Source organism: Myxocyprinus asiaticus, chromosome 35 (genome assembly GCF_019703515.2).
Source record: "Myxocyprinus asiaticus isolate MX2 ecotype Aquarium Trade chromosome 35, UBuf_Myxa_2, whole genome shotgun sequence".
In the NCBI taxonomy this organism is placed as follows: domain Eukaryota; kingdom Metazoa; phylum Chordata; class Actinopteri; order Cypriniformes; family Catostomidae; genus Myxocyprinus; species Myxocyprinus asiaticus.
In genome coordinates this window covers 285,001-306,580 of record NC_059378.1, presented here as the reverse complement: position 1 = coordinate 306,580, position 21,580 = coordinate 285,001, and the positions used below count along the sequence as shown (strand labels likewise).

Below are 21,580 nucleotides of genomic sequence, written 5' to 3'. Positions count from 1 at the left end.
CGATTACAACACTTGCTGAGTTTTACTCACACCCAAACCAACATCCACTCCTCTGAGACACACTGATAGAGAACAAATTCTGCTTTCATGAAGCCTCTTGTATTTGAACGCCGCTCTATCTGTCCCGAAGCGGAAGTCTGGAGGAGAGGCAGGAACTTTGTCAGGTAGGAGGAAGGCTGCTGGGATGGGGGCCAGTGAGGCCCACTCTGAACGTATGAAAGCGTCTTTTGTTCAACTGAGTTTCCAATCATCTTGGACCATTAGCTGCCTGCCAATTACTAAGTTAATGTTTAAACACCCAAAGGAAGTGTTTCTTTAAAGCTCTCACAGGAAAACATCAACACCGCCCACAACAAACACACACACACCTCTCAAACTCTCTGGTTTTAGTGCACTCTTGTGTTCCTCCTTTGCTGATCACTATTAAGAAGTCTTGAGTTAAGACGAATGGCACTCGCTCTCGCTTGTAGCCAAACTTCTTCTTCTTGTGGTCCAAAAAGTGACCGAAATCTATATGAAACAGCTGCAGGAGCAAAAGCAGAAAACACAGCTGGTCAACATGAGATGAATGACTCAATAATATGAGAATAAAGCGTCAATGAAGATCAAGTTCACACCTGCCCATCGTCCTTCACCATGATGTTACTGTTGTGTCGGTCACCGATGCCCAGAATGAAGGTGGCCACACAATAGCCAGCACAGGATCGTGTGAATAAATCGATCGCCAAGTCGTACCTATAAACACAGATGATTTTATTCCAGAACTTCCACAAAATGTGTGACTTATAACATCAACAACTGCTCTACTTAACCAGTGCTTGATGATTACTTAAGTGATTTACTTTACAACGAGTGGAGAAAAAACTACTACTGATAAACCAATAATACATCGACCACTAAAGAAAAGAGCTCATTTGGAAGAAAACAATGTGCTAATGTCGCTCACATCTCGCCCTTGTTCTTGTCCTTCAGCCACTGATGCAGCGTTGAACTGTTAAACTGCAGCGCCCCCTTCAGGCCTCCTTTACACTGAATCTGCATGATGGTGTGAGAACTTCTCACCACCTCTATGAGACCCACACAGTCTCCTATAGACAGGCAGCCATATGGGAGCATTCTGGGACACAGAAAAGAGTTTTATTACAACATGATCACAAGGGAGAAAAGAGTCCGTTTCATTGATGCTTTTGAAGTACACTTATTACTGGGTGAGTTTCTCTGGAGTAACCTGCTGTTAAAGGGATAGTTCACCCAAAAAATACATTCTCTCATCATTTATTCACCCTCATGCCATCCCAGATGTGTATGACTTTCTATCTTTAGCAGAACACATTTGAAGAAAAATAGAAAAATATCTCGGCTCAGTAGGTTCTTATAATGCAAGTGGATGGTGATTCGACCATTGAAGCTCTAAAAAGAACAGACAGTCAGCAGAAACATCATCCATATGACTCCACATGTTAAACTGAGTCTCAAGATCGCTTTTGCTGCAAAAAAGATAAATAAGTAGTTAACTATAAATCATCTCTTCCGGTCAGCAGCCGTATGCGCATTCACAAGAGGGCGGAGTTCACGCGGTCTCTCGTGTGATGTATTCGCGTTGGCATGTTATGGATGTAATCTCACGTTTTTCTCTCGGTTGAGACATCCAGGATGAGCACACAAAAGCACCATTGTGAGTAAACACACAGATACAAATACAGATCTAAACCAAAACCAATGAAGCTTCTGTACAGCGTTCTTCCTGCTCAGCTGTAATTAGCGCCGCTCTTCCGGGTGTGTCGCACGTGCGTCTGTTCTCACGTGAATACGCCAACGCGATTACATCACACACACATACTGTACTGCTGCTGACCGGAAGAGATGATTTATAGTTTAAAAGTGTTGATCTTTAACACAGCAAAAGCAGTCATTTAGCTTTAGAAGACATTAGTTTAATCTGTGGAGTCGTATGGATGATGTTTCTGCTGACTGTCTGTTCTTTTTAGAGCTTCAATGGTTGAATCTCCATCCACTTGCATTATAAGAACCTACTGAGCTGAGATATTTTTCTGTTTTTCTTCAAATGTGTTCTGCTAAAGATCTGGGATGGCATGAAGGTGAGTAAATGATGAGAGAATTTTCATTTTTGGGTGAACTATCCCTTTAAAGGCCACATGAAATGTCATTTCAAGCAGTTTTATTGTATTTCAATACAATTCTGTTTTGATGTATTTGCTATTGATACTGTTCAGACGGGACATATCAAATTACTTTTTTAATCAGCAATAGGCTTTAGTTAAACAGACTAGATATTGCTAGTCAGAGGGAGGTCGTACTAGGGGTAGGAATTCCGGAATTTCCAACTTCCCACTGGGAAAAGTGCAATGGAATGCCACTTTATGTCAGACTTCCAACTTGGAAACGTAAAATATACAGTGAGACAAAGTTTCTACATTACATGATATTAAAAATTGTTTAGCGAACTTTTTCAGAGACAGGTGTTCAAAACACGGTTAATTATAAAAGTCACGTCACGCATATTCATTATCAATCATCGTTTTTATGATCGATCTTTGCGGTCACTTCTGAGTACTCGAGTACTCATGCCCATCCCAAATATTTAGCATGTATAAAACACCAAACGCAGATGAATAACTTGGAAATGATTAACCCTGTCATTATTCTTTCCACGCTGTTCTCCACCGTATCCAAACAGACCTGCGACCCACCAGCTGAGAAACACTGGATTAGACGATACAATAAAGTGGCTTTAGAAGACAATATATCGTTTTATTTTCATTTCATTGAACACAAGCATATCACTGGCCTACAGTCCACAGCAATCGCTTTTCCAATCGAGTTCATCTGTCTGACTTCCTTCTTTAAGTGATGTTCACACAGGACGTGTTCTTGCATTCCATCTGTAAACATGCATCAGACGGATGCTTTTGCCGCATCTCACTGTGACTGTGTTGCATTTCACTGTCTTTAAGCATCTTTAGCCATAAACGCCAAGTTTTTAGGGCACTGTCAAGCTACATGTAGCTTGAAACTTTAAAAAATGCATCTCGAGACCCCTGTACTCTGCTCCGTCCAGCTGTCAGTTTGTTGTCTGTGCAGCTGGAGACACAATGGTGATGGCTCATGCATTACCCATGCCAGGTTTAAACCTACAACCTTTCAGTTACAAGCCTAGACTTTTAACAACTAAACCACCCCTCATACCTCAGATCCAGCCCCTGATTTTGCCAAATGTTCTCCATTATCCTGATGATCTGAAGGGTTAGCATGTCCTGCCGCAGGTCTAAGTGAAGGGAAAAAGTGGAAAAACTCATGTCACTTTTGTTCCACATCATGCAAACTAACGGCACTCATACAAAGAGAGGATAAAAGATGATCTGACCATCTCCGTTCTTGAAGATGATCTCATTGTTCTGGAAGAGAAGTTCGGACATGATGTCAGGGTTTTCCCAGTTGAGCCACAGCGGTCTCTTGGCTGAGGACATGATCCTACAATCTTCAAGTCTGCCATGCAAACAGAAGAACAAACCAGATATCAAATGTCATTTCAAGAGCTCATGCTGGTGTGCATTTGTTGAGTGGATTGTTCCTACCATAGTGAACAATGTAATAACTACACTGTATGGGACTCACCGCAGGTTACCCAGCTGGTGGGCGGGGTTGAGTGGAGAGGTGAAATTTTGGAGGGCATCCATGTAGTCGGGTCTCCTCATCTGCTCCACCAAGAACTTCATTTGCACCTGAAAAAAAAGGAAGTCCGTCAGTCAATGATAATTCTCTTTAAATGCATCATGAAGTGCGTTTTTTAATAATTTTATTATCTTCGCTGAGGTCCTTTGATAATGTTACAAAAGTTTTTATTTATAACCAAAACAGTCACAATTTAGTAATATATGATCATTTTCCACCCTGTTTTTGGCCCTCTGTCTGAAACGCTCAGTTTTGGCCTAAGCGCCTCCTTAAAACTTCAACATAAACGCCCACTGTTATGATTGGCTAACAGCGTGCAGCCCCTCAAATACAGCAAACTCAATCGGAAGAGAATGAACCTCGACATTATAAAACAAAATTGCAGTGTTTACAGATAACACGCATCCAACACGTTGCATCTGAATATATTAACCTGTTCATCTCAAGCACAACTGTTACCACTCAGCACCATAAACTATCAAACAGTCATGACATCTGAAATATTCATGAATGAAACTGTGTTTTTAACTGCCCCATCCTTCAATAACAGTTCCTTTGCAAAGCTTGAATCCGATTTTGTCTGTTCACAAGCAATTCATGCTGACATGAGCCAAAAAAACGCACACACAGTCCAAAGAACGGTGAAATTACGCACATACATACTGTAGGCGCACTGAGGTGCACATCGCCGGAAACACACCGAAACGGTCGAAGACGTCCATCGTTCATCGTCAAAGACGTCCAATGTTTACATACACCAGCAATAAAAAAATAGCGCAGATGGGCGAAAGAACGCGTCCATGATGGGTTTGTGTTCAAAACAACAAGAGGCAGCAGCTGAATGAAAGATAATTGCTTCTCCCTTTCAGAGTTGTAACTTGACACTGCGTCTTCTAAAAGCGGCGAGATACATGACAGCGGTCAAAGAGTCCGTGTAGTTCATGTTTATGTATAAAATCATTCAAAATAGTCCAGATGGGTCCCCTTTAGGAGTGTAATGATTCATCGATCTGGATCGATGCATCGATCCAATAACCAATGATCCAATGTTATCGATACAATGCGTAAATATCGATATAGAATTTTTTTTAAGATGTACCTTTATTTAGGGGGTCTGGGTATCTCAGCGAGTATTGACGCTTACTTTGGTTACATTTGAGGGCAAAACAAATTTAATTGTGTAGAATAGGCACATAATATCAGAATATCGATCGCAGGGCCCTGAATCGAATCAAATCAAAATCGTATTGCGGCAGACTTTGAAGTATCTGCAAATATCGGATCGCAGGCGAAGAGAAACGATATAAGATCGTATCGTGATGAAACGTCCGATTTACACCCCTAGTCCCCTTTAGTGTTATGTTAGGAATAGTTAGCCACACAAGGCCTGCTCATCTGACTTGAACTGCGTGCCAGTGGGCGGGGCCAAGGATGCGATGACGCATGTTGTGGGATGTGTAAATACAAATGAGCAATGTTTCATGACGTCATTCGAAATGAGATGTTTCAGCAGGGTGGCAACTATAAATGCTCTTTTTAGACTGGGGAGGAACGTTTGAGTTCTGAAATTTACAGTGTGTTTTTATAGTACAGTTACCTCTTATATGTCTAAATATAAATGAGAATGTGATTCTCCATTTCATGACTCCTTTAAACTCAACAAGACCTTTTTTGAAAGGTGACGCACATCTCAATAAATACTTTATCCAATCCCAGTTAAATACGCACAGACAGCTGTAAGTCAGCAACACGGTGGTGAAATCAAAACACTGAAATTATGTATTTTGTGATGCCAGTTTATGTTTATCTCATTAAATGTGACATTTAAGGTAATGCCTAAATGCTTTTAAATCAGTGGGGCATCTTCTGTAAGTTTCGTGTTACATCTAACAGTCTAAAGGTTTCTTGCGTATCCAAGCAGCTACTTTCAGATGAGGTCAAAAGGTCAAAGGCTGAATTTACCTTCTGAGTCTCATCCTTCTTCTCCTGCTTGAGGATGTCTGTGAGGTTGATGAGCTTCTCCATGGCCTCCACCTGTCTGCTCAAGTGCTTCAGGTACATACCACACGCCCGGCAGTACGACTCGAGCAGCAGACCGAACCGCTGACTCACCGTTTTATTGTGCATCTCTGACCTGCAACCCCACACACTCTTCCATTTCACTTGGAACTTCAAAAATATCTCAGGCCTCAAACCATCATAGTAATTATGCCACGCTATATTTAAAACCCTGACAGAATGGAGAACGACATGGTTACTTACTTCAAATGCCAAAAGAAGAAGTGTCCAATCCTCTGGTTGGTAAGAGCTTTTTTTAGCAGAAATCGCACCAGTGGATTATCAAGATACTGCTCGTACTTCAAAACCTTTGACAAAACCCAGAAAACACAATCTAGAATTAAATTACCATAAAAATAAATGTGTAAAGCATGAGAGGGCATTTATAATTAATTAATTAATATCAATAATGGCTTTAAAGGTAAAAGTTCACCCAAAAATGAAAATTCTGTCATCATTCACACATCCTCGTGTTGTTCCAAACCTGCATGACTTTCTTTCTTCTGTGGAACAGAAATGGAGATGTTTGTCGCATCTTATGTTTCATACACAGCAAGTGAATGGAGACTGAGACTAACATTCTGCCTAACATATTTTACAGTAGACAGAAAGTCATGAGGGTGAGTAAACGATGATTTTTGGGTAGACTATACCTTTAATTGTTGCCAAAAGGAACGGCACAATATTTGAGTTCATGATGAATAAATCAGCCTCACCTGGACCAACTGAATGAGGTACTGAGAGAGTTTATCATCGGTCAGGTACTTCTCAAGACACCGAACTGCAAAGTCTCGAATCATTGGATCAGGATAGTTACAGTCCAGCAGCTCCATGGCTTGTTCTGGCTTTATTGCCGGCCAGTCTTTAAGAAGGCAATACATCTGTGCGACTTCATCGCGGGAATTCCACTTCACCGCCAGTAGGATCTTTGGCAGGATATCTGGTATGTTTACACAATACTGCCTAGAGTAGAGAAACAAATACAGTTTCATGCAAACTTTGTTGTTAGTGTCCACTGCATTTACACGAGGAGCCCTAGCGAGGGCGCTAGACTACCTGTGTCTCCAGAGGAAGTCTTTCTCCTGCTCTGTGATCTCAGAAAGCGGGTCCCTGTTGCTCAGCTGCCGAAGCTGTTCTATATCAGTCTCTGTCATGGCATGATCTCGTGCCAGTCTGCTGCTCTGTAGGTGGGTAGTTGACAAATAATATAGATATGATCTTTTTGTTTCGGCATTAAAATATTAAATATACATGTGTAAGGGAAAATGTACATTTTTTAATGCTGTCACGGGTCACAATTTCTTTTTATGTTTTTCACCATTTTAATCATCTTTGAGTTTTTTGCATTGTAACAAATGAATTATTAAAATAAAAAATATTCCACGTGATCTCTCAATTAATATGAGGTTGAAAAACTGCATGCATAATAATTCTACAAGCTTTCAGGAAATGTTTAGATGGAGGGCCCTATTTCAAGAGCACTACATCTTAAGCGCAGTGCTATGTGATGCGTCATATGTGCAAAGTCAGTGGGCATGGCCATGAAGTTGTGGTAATTTCGTGCAAGCATGCACTAAGTCCTTGTCAAGCTATATCGATATAAATGAACTAATCGACTAGTCGTCCAACAACTGACTAGTTGATTAGTGGGGTCAACTATTAATATTAATATTTTTAGTGGTGGTGGTTTTAAAGGGAGACATAATTCTTAAATTAATTGAGAGATGCAACTTCTTGGAGAGCGTTTAGCGTGATGATAGCCTTCTGTGGGAGGGATAATGTACAGTCAGCCAGTTGTCTTATTTTTCGATAACAACCAAACCGGCTGACTGTACATTATCCTGCTTATTACACGGCTACTGACCAAATAAATAAATAAATGGACATGAAACACTGATTTGAGTTGAAATTATTTTATTAGCTTACTTGTAGAAATCAAACAGTGATCCAAGAATTAGGAAAGATGACTCGCAATACGCGGATGACCGCTCTGATATGTGCTTTCACGCTAGTACTTGTGGTGTGCACCCGCAGGCATCAAAGTTCGGTTTCTTTGGATGATGTGAACAATGTTTTCCGAACTTGGGTGCACACCCGTGAATCGCAGCTGTGTCTGCTTGAAAAGGTGGTCTGGGATACGGTTCATGTGTACTTTGGTACGGCTCGCTGCTGATATGTACGCAATCGCACCAAATCGTGGAAGTTAACCATTTGTGAAGACGTATAATTTGCATCTTTTCAAGCTTGCGATGGCAATTATTGTGGTATAATACACTTCACATACCTGCTTGTGTCCATATAAATCCCCTTCAGAGAGCAGCTCACATTCTTCACATCTCTTGCAACGCATCCGTGGGCTCGCGGCAGACAAACGCTAATATTCATCACATCATTGCACAATTAATGCATCCGCGGGAGATAAGTTACAGGGGTAAACAGCTGCCGCTTGTACTCATGGTGATGACGTAATCGTATCGCAGTTCAGACCCAAATGATATGAGCATAGACCAGCAGGGGCACGGGAAGGAAACGAACTCTGGATCTGTCCCAGCAATCGAACCAAATGTGAAAGCACCCTTCATTAACGGATGTGCGGTTTTTACTCAGAAATATCAGACCGCTAGATGGCGCCATTGACCAATCAGAATAGAGTATTCCCGTGTAATAACCGTGAATAACAGTCAACATGGTACAACCTTCTGCAAGAAGTTTTGTCTCTTTAATGCTTCACGTTTAGTCATTTAAAGCACTGTTTTTAAAGCAAAGCGGCGCATCAACAACACATTCCAAGATGATCACTGTCGGGTGTTGTGGAGAGATTACAATCTTTTGCTGATTCTGTCTGACACTGCTTAAATAGTTGCAGTAAAAAAGGTTTAAACTGATTGATGTCATGAACTAGATGATGTATTCCCGCAATCTTGCATTTCTTTTGAATGTGCAGCGAGGATCGCCCTGAAACACTCCGGTTACTGAAGTGCGTCATTCTGCGTTCAGGATGTGCATAAGCGCTTTTGTGCTGCTCTGTATTGGAGCCTTTCTTATTTCTCTTACTTTTATAGTTTTAGTCTATTTATTTGTTGAATAGCCATTAGCCACCATGTTGAAGTGCTGCACTTTGCATCTGTATTTCCCTCTGAAACGCATCTGATCCGGGTAAGGTGAACATAACGGAGCCTAATTATACTTTTATGGGTTCCAACTAGTCGATTAGTTGTTCGAACAACCCACCGACTAGTTGATTATGAAAATTGGTAGTTTTGCTCAACTTTAGTACAAGCCACAAGTTTCAATTTTAATTTAAAAAAAGTGTTTAATTGTCAAATTTCTGTTGGAGTGCTACAGTATCCACAATACTGAAGCAAGATTCACCTTGGAAACAGGAATTACACAATGGAGCTTCAGGAACTGTGCAACAGGAAGTGTGTCACTATAATTAATTAAGTAGGATGCGTGTCTGTAAGATCACCTGTCCGGACTGACAGTAATTGTATCCCATCTCTCTGGATATTATCCAGTTAGCGTGATCCTCAATGGTGGCCATGTCAGGGTACTTCACAGGAGAGCTGAAATAATCAAACTCCAGCTCGAGACAAGGCGTTTCCTAGAGCAAAGAAACCACCAGAACATTATAGTACACTTATAACCTTCATCATCTATGCAGTTACAACCTTGAATTTAGTATTAATTGTCATCAGATCAGTTACTAAATGAACTAAATATATGATTGTTCTTGTTCCCCATTGTTTTGCTGTGAAATTTGTGGCAGGATAAAAGACTCCATGCTAAATAAACAGCTTTGGAACATGAGCTCATGATTAACTATGTCATGTCAGATTAGAAGACACTGAGCAATCTTATTAAAGCCACCGTGCAAACGGCTCCGCACTGAAAAAGGTCATGCAGAGAGGAAACCTTGTTAGGGTTGGAGCCTGTGACCCCAATGGGGTTGAGGAGGTCTTCCAGGCCGTGTGGTACCGGCCACAGATTCAGCGCCATCTTCCCTGCCACCAGAGTGTGCGTGTAGTCGAACAGGTTGACGTTTCCCCAGGCCAGTGGACAGTGCTCCTGAAATACATCAAATGTGCTTTTACTTCAAAAACGCCACTAAAACACTGTAAACAACCATTTTGAACAGTATGAAAATGAAAAATAATCTAGTTATCAAGTACAAGTGTTGACAGTGTTAAAGTTTAATTCATAAGCTGTCTGGCCCTTGTGTTGCGATCTATAGCAGTGGTTCTCAACTGACGTGTCATGACCCAAACATTATTCACAGGTCTGTTCTGACCTAGCTGCCCTTATTTAGAGTAATGACAGCTAAATAAACAGGCTTTACAACTTTTAGAAGGAGGTATGTTTGGAGAACAGGAAGGAAATTATTGGCATATTTATTGTTGCTGATGTCAAAGGGCATCCAATAAAACTCTACGGTCCTTTGGGGTGAATAAATCTGTCACTGGTTAAAAGCTTGTCAAATTAGACAGATGTCAACATGGACAGGTTGCGTGACATGCCCTCATACTTCACAACCAGACTGCATTAAATACAGGTTTGCTTGCATCGTTGGGCCTCTGTCTCGTTGGGCCTCTGTGATTTTTGTAATAATAATAATTTTAATGTTTGATTTTAAGGACATTGCATCTACTTTTGTATGATAAACAATAGCAGTATTGTGTTTAAAGAATAAAGAAAATGGTTTGGTTCCTGAAACAAAACCAGTTGAAAATCGCTGATCTGATGAGATGCGGACTAACTTCACAGTGAGTGGTTTTGATAGGAAGACTATGTAGGGTGCACTACAGAAAACAGAGTCGTCACCTCTTTTGCCCCCTTCCTTCCTTTCACAGAGCAGATGGACAGACACAGTCGAGCTGCCCGTGGGACATCAGGAATGTACATGTCATAGGTCAGCCACTCATTCCATCTGGATTTGAAAGAGAGAAAGAGAGAATACTGAATCAACAAATGTAGACATTTAACATGTTCTTGTATTTATATCATGTATTCTCCTTTAAATATGGTCAAGTATTTTCATGGCACCTTGGGTTTGAACACGGGACACGTTGAGTGTTTACATTGTCACACAGCTGTTCTCCTCCATGATAGATCCCTGTTCGCACATAAATCTGAAACAAGTGGTAACGACCCGTGAGTGAACATCCAATCCAGTACAGAAAGGTTTTGCAATTTTAAATAGCTACAGAAAAAGGAAAACCCAAATGGCTTATACATGCACACAGCTTCCTGTTCTTTCACAATAATTGTGAAACTTCTACAAAACACTTCCCATGCATATTCCAACTCTACAATAAACATGACTCATCAACCACTTCAACATGCAATCAATCAGAGACTATTTCAGATAAGCACCTTGTCAATGTCCCGAATATTCACATTAACGTATGTGGCGCAGAGGACACGTATCCTTAGAGTGCTGTTAATGGTCCAGAGAGATTTGGTGGAGGCCTCGCCATTCATGTAAGGCGTGGCGGTGGAGATACGGCGGGCGTAGGAGGGCATGGTGAAGTTGTCCATGGGCAGCTGGGTATAAAGACTGTCCTTGGACATAAGCATGAGGTTTGGCATGCGACCCAACATAATGCAACTCCGTATATACTGAGAAAGAGAGAGAGGGTGATTTCAGACATAATGTTCCATAATCATGGGCAGTCCAGTATGTGCTCGAAACACCAATTCAGTCTGTGATCTCATATGTGTGAAATCACACGCAGCACAGATACAGAATCGTTTGCAGTGGGATACTGAAACATGACGAGAGAAATAACACAGACGAATGTGAGATACTTCACTCTTATAGGTAGCTGAAATCATGATCAAATTAGCCAAAATATTTTTTTAAAACAAGCACAAGAGGGCATTTGTACAATTTTAAGAATGACAGGAATTTTGATTCTGTAGAAATCTGCAGGTTACTAATCAGTGTGCAGTATAGAGGCAGAAATCTCTATTGAGGAACTGAAAATAATGTTATATAGCACTGCATTCTTACACTCTTTGGCTACGTTCACACCGCAGCTGAATGTGGCCCAAATCTGATTTTTAACTCACATGTGACAGAGATCTGTTAATTGGATGACCATGTGAACAGCCACAAGTGCTTTAAATCTGACATTTACAAATCCGATCTGGGCCACTTTCATATGTGGAAATAAATCGGATACTGTATGTATCTGATCTGTTCTGATGTGCCTTCACATGTGTGAACAGCCAGGTCAGATTTAATGTGATTTTCTTTTTTTTTTACATCAATCAAACTCAACATTCATCACTTGCACACTTGATTTACCATGTAATATGCCTGTTATAGTTTAAAACCTTTAATTTCAAATCATATTTATCCTAAATTAAAGGCTTATAACTAATTTTTTAATGACATAGATTATGATAAATTCTGAGACTCATCCTAAAAACAACAGCAGACAAACTGGTTAATCCGATCGTCTGTTAGTTGTCTCGAGACATCACACAGATCACATAAACTACAACACATAGAGACTGTATCACCTAGATATCATATAGAGACTGTGTCTGTTCCCCGAACTATCAAACACAAAACTCTCACTAAATCATTTAGAAAAATATTTATTAAGGTCAAACTTGAAAAAAACAAAAATTGAAGATAATCATCATATAAAGGTAGGGCTACAAACATTAGAACTCTTTCTACCAAAGCACTAATTGTAAATGAAATTATTACAGGTCATAGTTTTGATGTGTTCTGTTTGACTGAAACCTGTCTTAAACCGGATGAATATATTAGTTTAAATGAATCTACTCCCCTAGGTTATTGTTATATAACATGAGCCTCGTCTGAAGGGTCGAGGAGGAGGTGTTGCTACAATTTACAGTGAAGTTTCTGGTGTTACTCAGAGGACAGGATATAAATTTAAGTCTTTTGAACTAATAATGCTTAATGTGACCGTCAGATATAAATAAAAGTCTATGTCATCTTTTACCCTTGCTACAGTATATAGATCACCCGGGCCATATTCTGATTTCCATGGTGAATTTGCTAATTTTCTATCAGATCTAGTAGTTACTGTAGATAGAGATTTAATTGTTGGTGACTTCAACATTCGCATAGATAATGAAAATGACACATTGGGATTAGCATTTATCGATATTCTCAACTCTCTTGGAGTCAGACAAAATGTGACAGGACCAACTCATCGCCATAATCATACGCTAGATTTAATTCTGTCATATGGAGTTGATGTTGATACTACAGAAATTCTACCGTAGACCGATGACATCTCAGATCATTACCTCGTCTCTTGTATGCTACGATCAGCTAATGTCACTCAATCTACACCACGCTATTGTTCAAGTAGAACTATTCTTTAGACCACTAAAGATAGCTTCACTAATAATCTTCCAGATTTATCTCATATACTCAGTAAGCCCCAAAGTCTAGAAGAACTTGATGTAATAACAGAAAATATAAATACAGTCTTCTCCAGCACTCTTGATAGTGTCGCCCCCCTTCGATTAAAGACAATTAAAGGAAAAGCCCCGCACTGTGGTACAATGATCACACTCATGCTCTCAAGAGAGCAGCACGGAAAATGAAGCGCAAGTGGAAGAATACAAAATTAGAGGTATTTCGCGGTGCATGGAAGGATAGTGTCTGTAGCTACAGACAGGCAATAAAAGCTGCCAGGTCAGCATATTTTAGCAAACTCATAGAAAATAACCACAACAATCCTAGTGTTTATTCAGTACTGTGGATAAACTGGTTAGGAATAAAGCATCGACAGAGCCAGATATTCCGTCACAGCACAATAATAATGACGTCATGAATTTCTTTACTGATAAAATTTAAATAATTAGAAATAAAATTGGAATTATGCAATCATCTGTCACAGTACCTCAGAAAACAGTCTCATAATTTTCCTCACAAGCAACTTCAATCCTTCGCTGTCACAGGTCATGAAGAGCTAACAAAACTTATCAAAACATCAAAAGCCACAACATGTATGTTAGATCCATTACCAACTAAGCTCTTAAAAGAGGTATTCCCTGTAATCTCAAAACCTCTTCTTAATATTATTAACTCCTCACTATCATTAGAACATGTCCCATGAAACTTTAAAATGGCAGTTATCAAACCGCTTATTAAGAAGCCACAGCTTGATCCTGGAGAATTGGCTAATTATAGACTGATTTCAAATCTCCTGTTTATGTTGAAAACACTAGAAATGTAATATCCTCACAACTATGTTCATTTCTACAGAGAAATAGTATATATATGAACAATTTCAGTCAGGATTTAGACCCCATCACAGTACAGAGACTGCACTTATCAGAGTTACTAATGACTTGCTCTTATCATCTGATCATGGCTGCATTTCTCTTCTAGTGCTTTTAGATCTTAGTGCTGCCTTCGACACCATAGATCACGACATTCTCTTGAATAGGCTGGAGAATTATGTTGGCATTAGTGGACTTGCATTAGCATGGTTTAGGTCCTATTTATCAGACCGCTACCACTTTATCTGTGTAAACGAGGAATTGTCAAATCAAACAAAAGTTAAGTATGGAGTGCCACAGGGATCAGTTTTAGGGCCTCTGCTTTTCTCCTTATATATGTTTCCCTGGGAGATATTATCAGGAATCATGGAATAAGTTTCCACTGTTATGCTGACGATACCCAACTTTATATTTCCTCGAAACCTGATGAGATTTCACAATTCTCCAAATTAGCAGAGTGTATCAATGGAATCAAAATTTCCTTCTACTCAATTCTGAGAAAACAGAGGTACTAATTATTGGACCAAAAATCTCTAAAAATAAGCCACTAAAATATTAGTTGACTCTCGATGGATGTACTGTTACATCGTCTTCAACAGCGAAGAATTTAGTTGTTATATTTGATACCAATCTGTACTTTGAAAATCAAATTTCCAGTGTTTGTAGAACAGCATTCTTCCACCTCAGAAATATTGCTAAATTACGACACATGCTCTCTGTTGCCGATGCCGAAAAACTAATTCATGCGTTCATGACCTCAAGATTAGATTATTGTAATGCATTACTGGGAGGATGTCCAGCAAGATCAATAAACTTCAATTGGTTCAAAATGCAGCTGCCGGAGTGCTGACGAGAACCAAGAAATATGATCATATTAGCCCCATTTTATCATCGATACATTGGCTTCCTGTTAAATTTCATATTAATTTTAAAATACTGTTAACTACATACAAAGCTTTGAATGGTCTAGCTCCACAGTACTTAAGTGACCTTCTGACACGCTATATTCCATCACGCTCATTACGATCGCAAAATTCTGGCCTGTTAATAGTTCCTAGAATATCAAAATCCACAAAAGGAAGTAGATCCTTTTCCTATTTTGCTCCTACACTATGGAATAGTCTCCCTAACACTGTTTGGGATGCAGACACACTCACTCAGTTTAAGTCAAGACTACTCGCTATATTTTTGTCTGTGAGTAAAACAAATATGCTGGTTGTATTCTACTCTTTGAGAGATTTCCAACAACATATGACACATGGCTATTTAATCAATTTGATGTTTTTACTGATTGCAATAATATGTACAGTGCAACATTTTTAATAAATTATCAAAAGGGAACACTTCTGATTTATCTGCAAATTTCAAAGCACTTGTTCAGTTTTGGTCATGATGTCTACATGCATTGGAAAGTAGAGCTTCTAAACTTTCAAACGATACCTATTTTGTGTTGGAATGTAGGTAATATTTTGACAATATTTTTTCTCACGGGCTTAAAGGGTTAATGAATTAAGTTTCTTTTTTTAAAAAAGAAAATAATTATAGACTACAACAATTGGGATCAGCGGTTCGTTTGAATTTCGCATAGTAAATTATGCACATGGAAACATGCAGAGGTAACATGGCTCTTTGCTCATATCACTCGTGCAGAAAACACGATATCTCAAACTGTATCAAAGCACGAAGGCAAAACACGAATTTCAATGGAAATCTGAAATAATTACAGATAACTTACCTTACACATGTAATGCCGTTTTTCCTACTGTCCTTCAATTTTATGATGTCTCACTCATAATACATTCTTGAGCTTCAATGGAAATTTAATTCCACCAAACCACTGCAAAGGACTTTAAAATAACTGTATCCATCTGGTCTTCCATCACTTGTGGATATTTTATTAGATATACATTAAATGTCCTATTTTGGATATAAAAAACTGCTAATAACAATTTTTATAAGTTAATTCATTATACAAATTAAAACAATGAGCATGTCTGGGTTTCTTATACGCATGCAGGTCAGTCAATGAGCATTGGCTATTCAGATTCAGTGTCTCATTTGGGGTACATTTAAAATGTCGTGTGAACAACCTTACAAAAGAAAAATCAGATTTGGGCCACATTCAGCTGCAGTGTGAATGTTGCCAAAGATTGCTACTTCAGTGAGGCCAAAAGAGAGCAGATACCTTGTACTGACTGATGGGGTACTTTTCCAGAAGATACTCGTCACAACCACAGACCTTCAGGATGTACTTGCCCTGATACTCCTGTACGCACATCTTCAGCTGCTCGGCTGACAGCAGCATGCTCCGGGTCTTCTTCCTGATGGCTTCAGCGATCACCTGCTCAGGTACACAATCATGATTGATCTTCAGCGTGTACTTCTGCTTGTCATTGTTTGGAGAGACGATCACCCAGATAACCACGATGATTTGACCTAGCACACACAGAGAAGTCTTGAGCGCTAACAGAAACAGCACTATTCGACTCCTTCAGGAATGTAGCATGAAAGAACAAACAGTTAACCCTGTGTTTGTGATACACAGAAAGACTAGACATTGAATGGTTCCCAATGAAGTTATCAAGCAGTCCCTCTGCAAGAATTATTGCACTATTGCAATTATTGCATTTATTGCGGTATCTTGCAATTTTTTATAATTTCCGCAAATTTTCCACAAAAAATTTAAATATGAGGGAATCCCATTGCTTTCCTCCATGTTTGACAGCAGGAAATATCTAAATGCACAGCTGCTATTGTATCATCTCCATAGTAACAGTGTAAGCGTCTCTGCCTCGTCTCCTCCACGCTATGCGTTCACTATCAAAAGTCTTGTCTAAACTTTCATGGGACTGCACACATACATCACAGCTAGTGTTTAGTCTTCACCTTGAGTGCTGCGAATGAGACACAAAACCTGCGTTTATACACAGAATCCCTAACATACACTTAAAATCCCCATTAGTTGTGGAGTAAAATGTGATTAGAATTTGAAGTGCTTAATACAGTAGGCTACGAATCTGAAAATGTCAATTTATGCTGAACACTTATATGCTGAAAACAAGTGTTTTTTTACTGATATAAAAAGTCACTTCTACATACAGTATATTTCAAAATATGACAAAAATGGCCATTTTCATATATGTAACATATTCTTTTGAAGCCCTTGTGGAATTTAAATGTGTACATAAATGCTCAAATATATGAACTCTAATTAGGGGACAGGCACTGAAAGTGCGTAGGCACCTATTGTAAATGGTTAGTGTTCTTATTATTATTCTTCTGCCATGGGAGTCTATGGCAGCCCATAGAACCGTTCACAGGAAAGTTATGAAATTTTGCACACAACTAGAGGAGTCTGTAACTTAAACCCTTTAGCGCCACCAACAGGTCAGATTTTCACTCATGTTTATGCTAATAACTTTTGAACTGAAAGTCCTAGAGACATAATTCTTCACATTTTTTTCCCCGATTCCTGAGCTCACTCCAAGTCGAATGCATACCTTGGTTTCAATTTCCACCTGACAAAGTTTTCCGGCATTTTGAATTTTACGGAAACAGGTTTTTTCGCTACTCCTCGTACAATTTTTGGTCTGATTTCCACCAAAATTGTTTTAAAGCTATCATGAGACAGAGCTACACAAAAGTTATCACTTTTTTTTCTTGATGTTTGAAATAGTTCCTGAGAAATGGCTTCACGAAGTTGACGGCGAGCACGCCAAAATGGACTTCATGCTGTATCTCCGCAACACTTTGATAGATTGTGACAAAACTTGGTATGTGTCATTGCCATCATGCCTTGAAGTCACCTGCAGTGTTTCGCCACACTGCCCCCTACTAGTCAGGAGATAGCAAAAAATCTGGTCTCTTTAGATTCAGTGAAACATTCAGAGTCAAACGATACCCAATTTTCCCATGTCAGCCAATTTGGGCGTCGGCCATTTGCTGTATTTTATGAACGCATTGGCATATCGTTACGAAACTTTGTATGTGTCATCAGGACCATGCCCTGAAGGTGCCTGAGAAGTTTGGGTCCTGTGCCACCTAGCGGTGGAAAAAGGATTTTTTTTTTTTACTTTGTGAGCTTATAACTTTTAGTGGCATTGGTATAACTCTTAAGTGAAATGAGATATTTTCGCCAAACTTGACACACTTATATAAGTGCTCAGCCTGAGAACACACAGAAAAAGTTTGGGTTTGGCCATTTGGTGGCGCTATAAGTTTCATATCTTTTTTTCAGCCTACTAAAATAGGATCTAAATTCCATATTTCATTTCCATGTATTTATAAATTTGGTTAGTAGCTGTGTAAGCGGGATAATATACAGTCGGCTTGTCATTTTCGCAAAATATTATTATTTCACCCTTTTGTGGATTATTCTGCGATAATGACCAGCAGTCTGTACATCATCCCTTACATAAAGTACATCAGTAACGCAGAACCAGAAGTTTTCCCACCTAGAAAAGCAAACCTCAAAAGGATGATTGAGATAACTTTACAGCTCAAATAACAAGGATATTTTACTGAAGAATTCATGCAAGTACTTGACAGCCACAGGTGTTGTTCATAGACATGCAGTTGAAGACAACCCGGAATAAAGAACTTAAAATTACCTTTGTCTAATTTGCCATATATGTGCTTTGGAAGCTCCGGTGAGGACTCTACGTTAGGAGGATAAACGTATAGCGCTCGACTGTGTGACCCGCTGGCATCTCGCAGTTCTACAGAGTCTTTGCAGACATTAAGAATATTTCTCCTGAAGTCTTGCACCTCAGGATCCTTCACTAGATCAAACTCACACACCGGCATTCCAATGGCAAAACCTGAAACACATTAGAGATCATTTAAATACAAGATCAAATAAAAAGAGATAAAACTGTTGATCAAATGAGCTGCTTTCTCAATAAACAAAAAGCAGGCATTGTTTGAGGTCCTACCGATTTCTCTATTGAGGATTTTCTCCTCTCTGTTTCCTACAGGCTCAATGACCTTCAGGAAGGGCTGGAATAACCGAAGATCGCAAAGTCTCCTTGTTTCATCGTAGAACTCCTCACGCTCCGCCTCTTGAGTTACGCTGACGAAAATATAGGAGGTCTCCTCCTGCAGCAGGTGGTGGAGAGGGCACTTCCTCGCCTCCTTAAACAGTTCATGTTTGATTGTGACAAGCGTGGCCTCCCGGAGGCACTCCAGCGTCAGGATGATGCCATTGGGCAGCAAACAGTCCACCTGAATTCTGGGGGGCATCAAATGTATGCCCCATAGTTCTCCCGAGGATGGCCTTGGAGGCATGGTTTGTAGTCCTCACAATCTTTAATACTGAAAAAAAATCACCAACCTCTTTCACTCCTGAGGAGAAAGATGATAAATAAAGTGGGTTTTGGCAACATGTCTGACAATTTGTTTCTCAATATCAGTAAAATCAGTGGATGAGACACCTAACAGACATCTCTGGCCAACAGATAAACAAAAAATGCATGTGCTACAACAAACAATTAATTCCTAAGAGAAAAACAAGAACAAATAAACAAACATAATAAATCTGGATGTATTGACAGTGATTAGCGCTGTATCCAAGTTACATAAAGTGACATAAGTTAAAAGGTTGTTACTCGTAATATTACTATGTACAGTATATCCTCCACATGTGTGGACATTACGTTTTGGCTTCGCTATAGGCTATGCATAATTTAATTTCATTTAAACCTACTGATCTCAGTTCAGGAGACTCTGTGCTGTCAGTAAAGGGTTAAACTTTTGAGTCATGTGACAAAACAACATGGCACCGATCTCAGCGGAGTTTGTCTTTGGGAGTAACACCAACAAAACTACATCTGGTAAGAAACCTAATTAAGTTTTTACACTGAAACCTGTTTGAGTCAAAAGAGTAGAGTCTCTAGTTTCATTCAATATGCCATTTGTAAAATATGAGCGATTTAACATGAAACGCCACGCTGTTAAACACAATGACCACGTACGTGGACTGTATGCTCAGTTTCAGTTAAAATATCCCATATTCACTGTGTATTATCACATTGAGAATCAATGAGTTCATCTAAAAGCTGAAAATGTTGCTTTCAGAGGCTTTATATGGAGTTAGGATGAACATAAGGTGCATTTCAAACTGTTCTGAGACCAGTGCAGACAGACAGACAGCACACTGGATGTTTTTTGTTTTTGGCACCATTCTGAGTAAATTCTAGAGACTGTTGTGTGTGAAAATCCCAGAAATACTCAAACCAGCCCATCTGACACCAACAATCATCCATGCGATTATCTAATCAGCCAATCGTGTGGCAGCAGTGCATAAAATCATGCAGATACGGGTCAGGAGCTTCAGTTAATATTCACATCAACCATCAGAATGGGGAAAAATGTGATCTCAGTAATTTGGAGCGTGGCATGATTGTTGGTTTAACATAATAAAAAAATCTGACTTTCTGTAGCTTGGTATTATTTAAAATTTCACAACTTGGTCCCATTATCCACATATGTGGACATCAATTATTAGGAAAACTACATTTTTTTCTTCCATGTTTATTATGTGCTGCTAGTTACAAATCAAAAAGTGAAATGAAAAATGCACACAGCGGTCACGCTCGGGACTCAGGAGGATAGTTATATTAAACATTTAAATGAACACTTATGAACATTATATTTACTCCCTGAAATTTGTTTTTTTTAAATATTTGAAAAGGGAAAACAAGCATTTTCCATAGACAAGACTGTTGATAAATTTTGGAATCAACACTAGGTAGAACTGACACAGTTCTTGGCCTATAATCTCATATCAGCCAGTAATTGGCTCAGCCCATATATCTGTCCTTCACTGCTACTAAACCACGGTTGTGTGCCTATACAGTAATTTACTGTGGACACAACACTGAAATCAGTCTTGATAACAAAACATGCTGTCATACAAATTCTTACAGGAAGTGAAGTACTATCCTGACATCTGAGTCACTGAGCAATGACAGGAATGTTTCACTGTGACAGTGGTGAGTTATTTCCAAAAACATTTGGCATATCAAACCGAAGTGGAAGAGTTTTTCCCCCGCTAACATCCACCACCAACACAGCCTGACAGACACCCATGAATATCATGTGTAAGCTCAAAGAAATTCACTTATAACAAACAATATGTCTCATCACATTAAATCACACGTGAAATCATTGAAGCCAGATCTTTTGTCTTCACTATTCTCAGACACAGTTTTGCTGGTTTAATCATGTAAACACAATGCAAATGTTTATTACAGAGCTTTGCAAACCATTGGTAACGTCAGTTCTAATCACTCCACTCTTGAACACTTTTAATCCAACATTATCCGTTTAATATTTATTATATGACAATATGTTCAATAAGCATTGCATACATCAGATGCACACCATTCTGTTTGCACTTGAATACATATTTACATAAGCAGACAAATACCCCCATAAAGCTTACCTGTAACCGATGCTAGGGCCACTTCATAATTCAAAAGTAAATGTCCATCATAATTCAGCTGCTTTGTAACTTCTCTTCACAGGTCCACTGAATTATACTGAAACAACCACA

General features: G+C 39.3%; 1 protein-coding gene across 4 annotated transcripts in view; it reads right to left on the bottom strand.

Moving 5' to 3' along the window:
* LOC127425899 (phosphatidylinositol 4,5-bisphosphate 3-kinase catalytic subunit alpha isoform) overlaps positions 1-21,580 on the bottom strand; it is a 28,485-nt gene that overhangs the window by 5,844 nt on the left and 1,061 nt on the right. For 2 of the 4 annotated variants that reach the window (XM_051672196.1, XM_051672195.1), the window contains exons 2-20: positions 21,470-21,566; positions 18,960-19,368; positions 18,636-18,845; positions 16,211-16,461; positions 11,125-11,370; positions 10,795-10,880; positions 10,573-10,678; positions 9,667-9,819; positions 9,221-9,355; positions 6,808-6,932; positions 6,468-6,714; positions 5,956-6,059; positions 5,656-5,827; positions 3,637-3,743; positions 3,386-3,507; positions 3,208-3,286; positions 947-1,117; positions 618-735; positions 369-523 (exon numbers count right to left, since the gene is read on the bottom strand). In XM_051672196.1, the coding sequence (XP_051528156.1) occupies positions 369-523; positions 618-735; positions 947-1,117; positions 3,208-3,286; positions 3,386-3,507; positions 3,637-3,743; positions 5,656-5,827; positions 5,956-6,059; positions 6,468-6,714; positions 6,808-6,932; positions 9,221-9,355; positions 9,667-9,819; positions 10,573-10,678; positions 10,795-10,880; positions 11,125-11,370; positions 16,211-16,461; positions 18,636-18,845; positions 18,960-19,311 (2,939 nt within the window). In that variant the 5' untranslated portion in view covers positions 19,312-19,368; positions 21,470-21,566. The remainder of the gene's footprint in view (positions 1-368; positions 524-617; positions 736-946; positions 1,118-3,207; positions 3,287-3,385; positions 3,508-3,636; positions 3,744-5,655; positions 5,828-5,955; positions 6,060-6,467; positions 6,715-6,807; positions 6,933-9,220; positions 9,356-9,666; positions 9,820-10,572; positions 10,679-10,794; positions 10,881-11,124; positions 11,371-16,210; positions 16,462-18,635; positions 18,846-18,959; positions 19,369-21,469; positions 21,567-21,580) is intronic. The other 2 variants (XM_051672197.1, XM_051672198.1) reach the window with 1 other exon arrangement.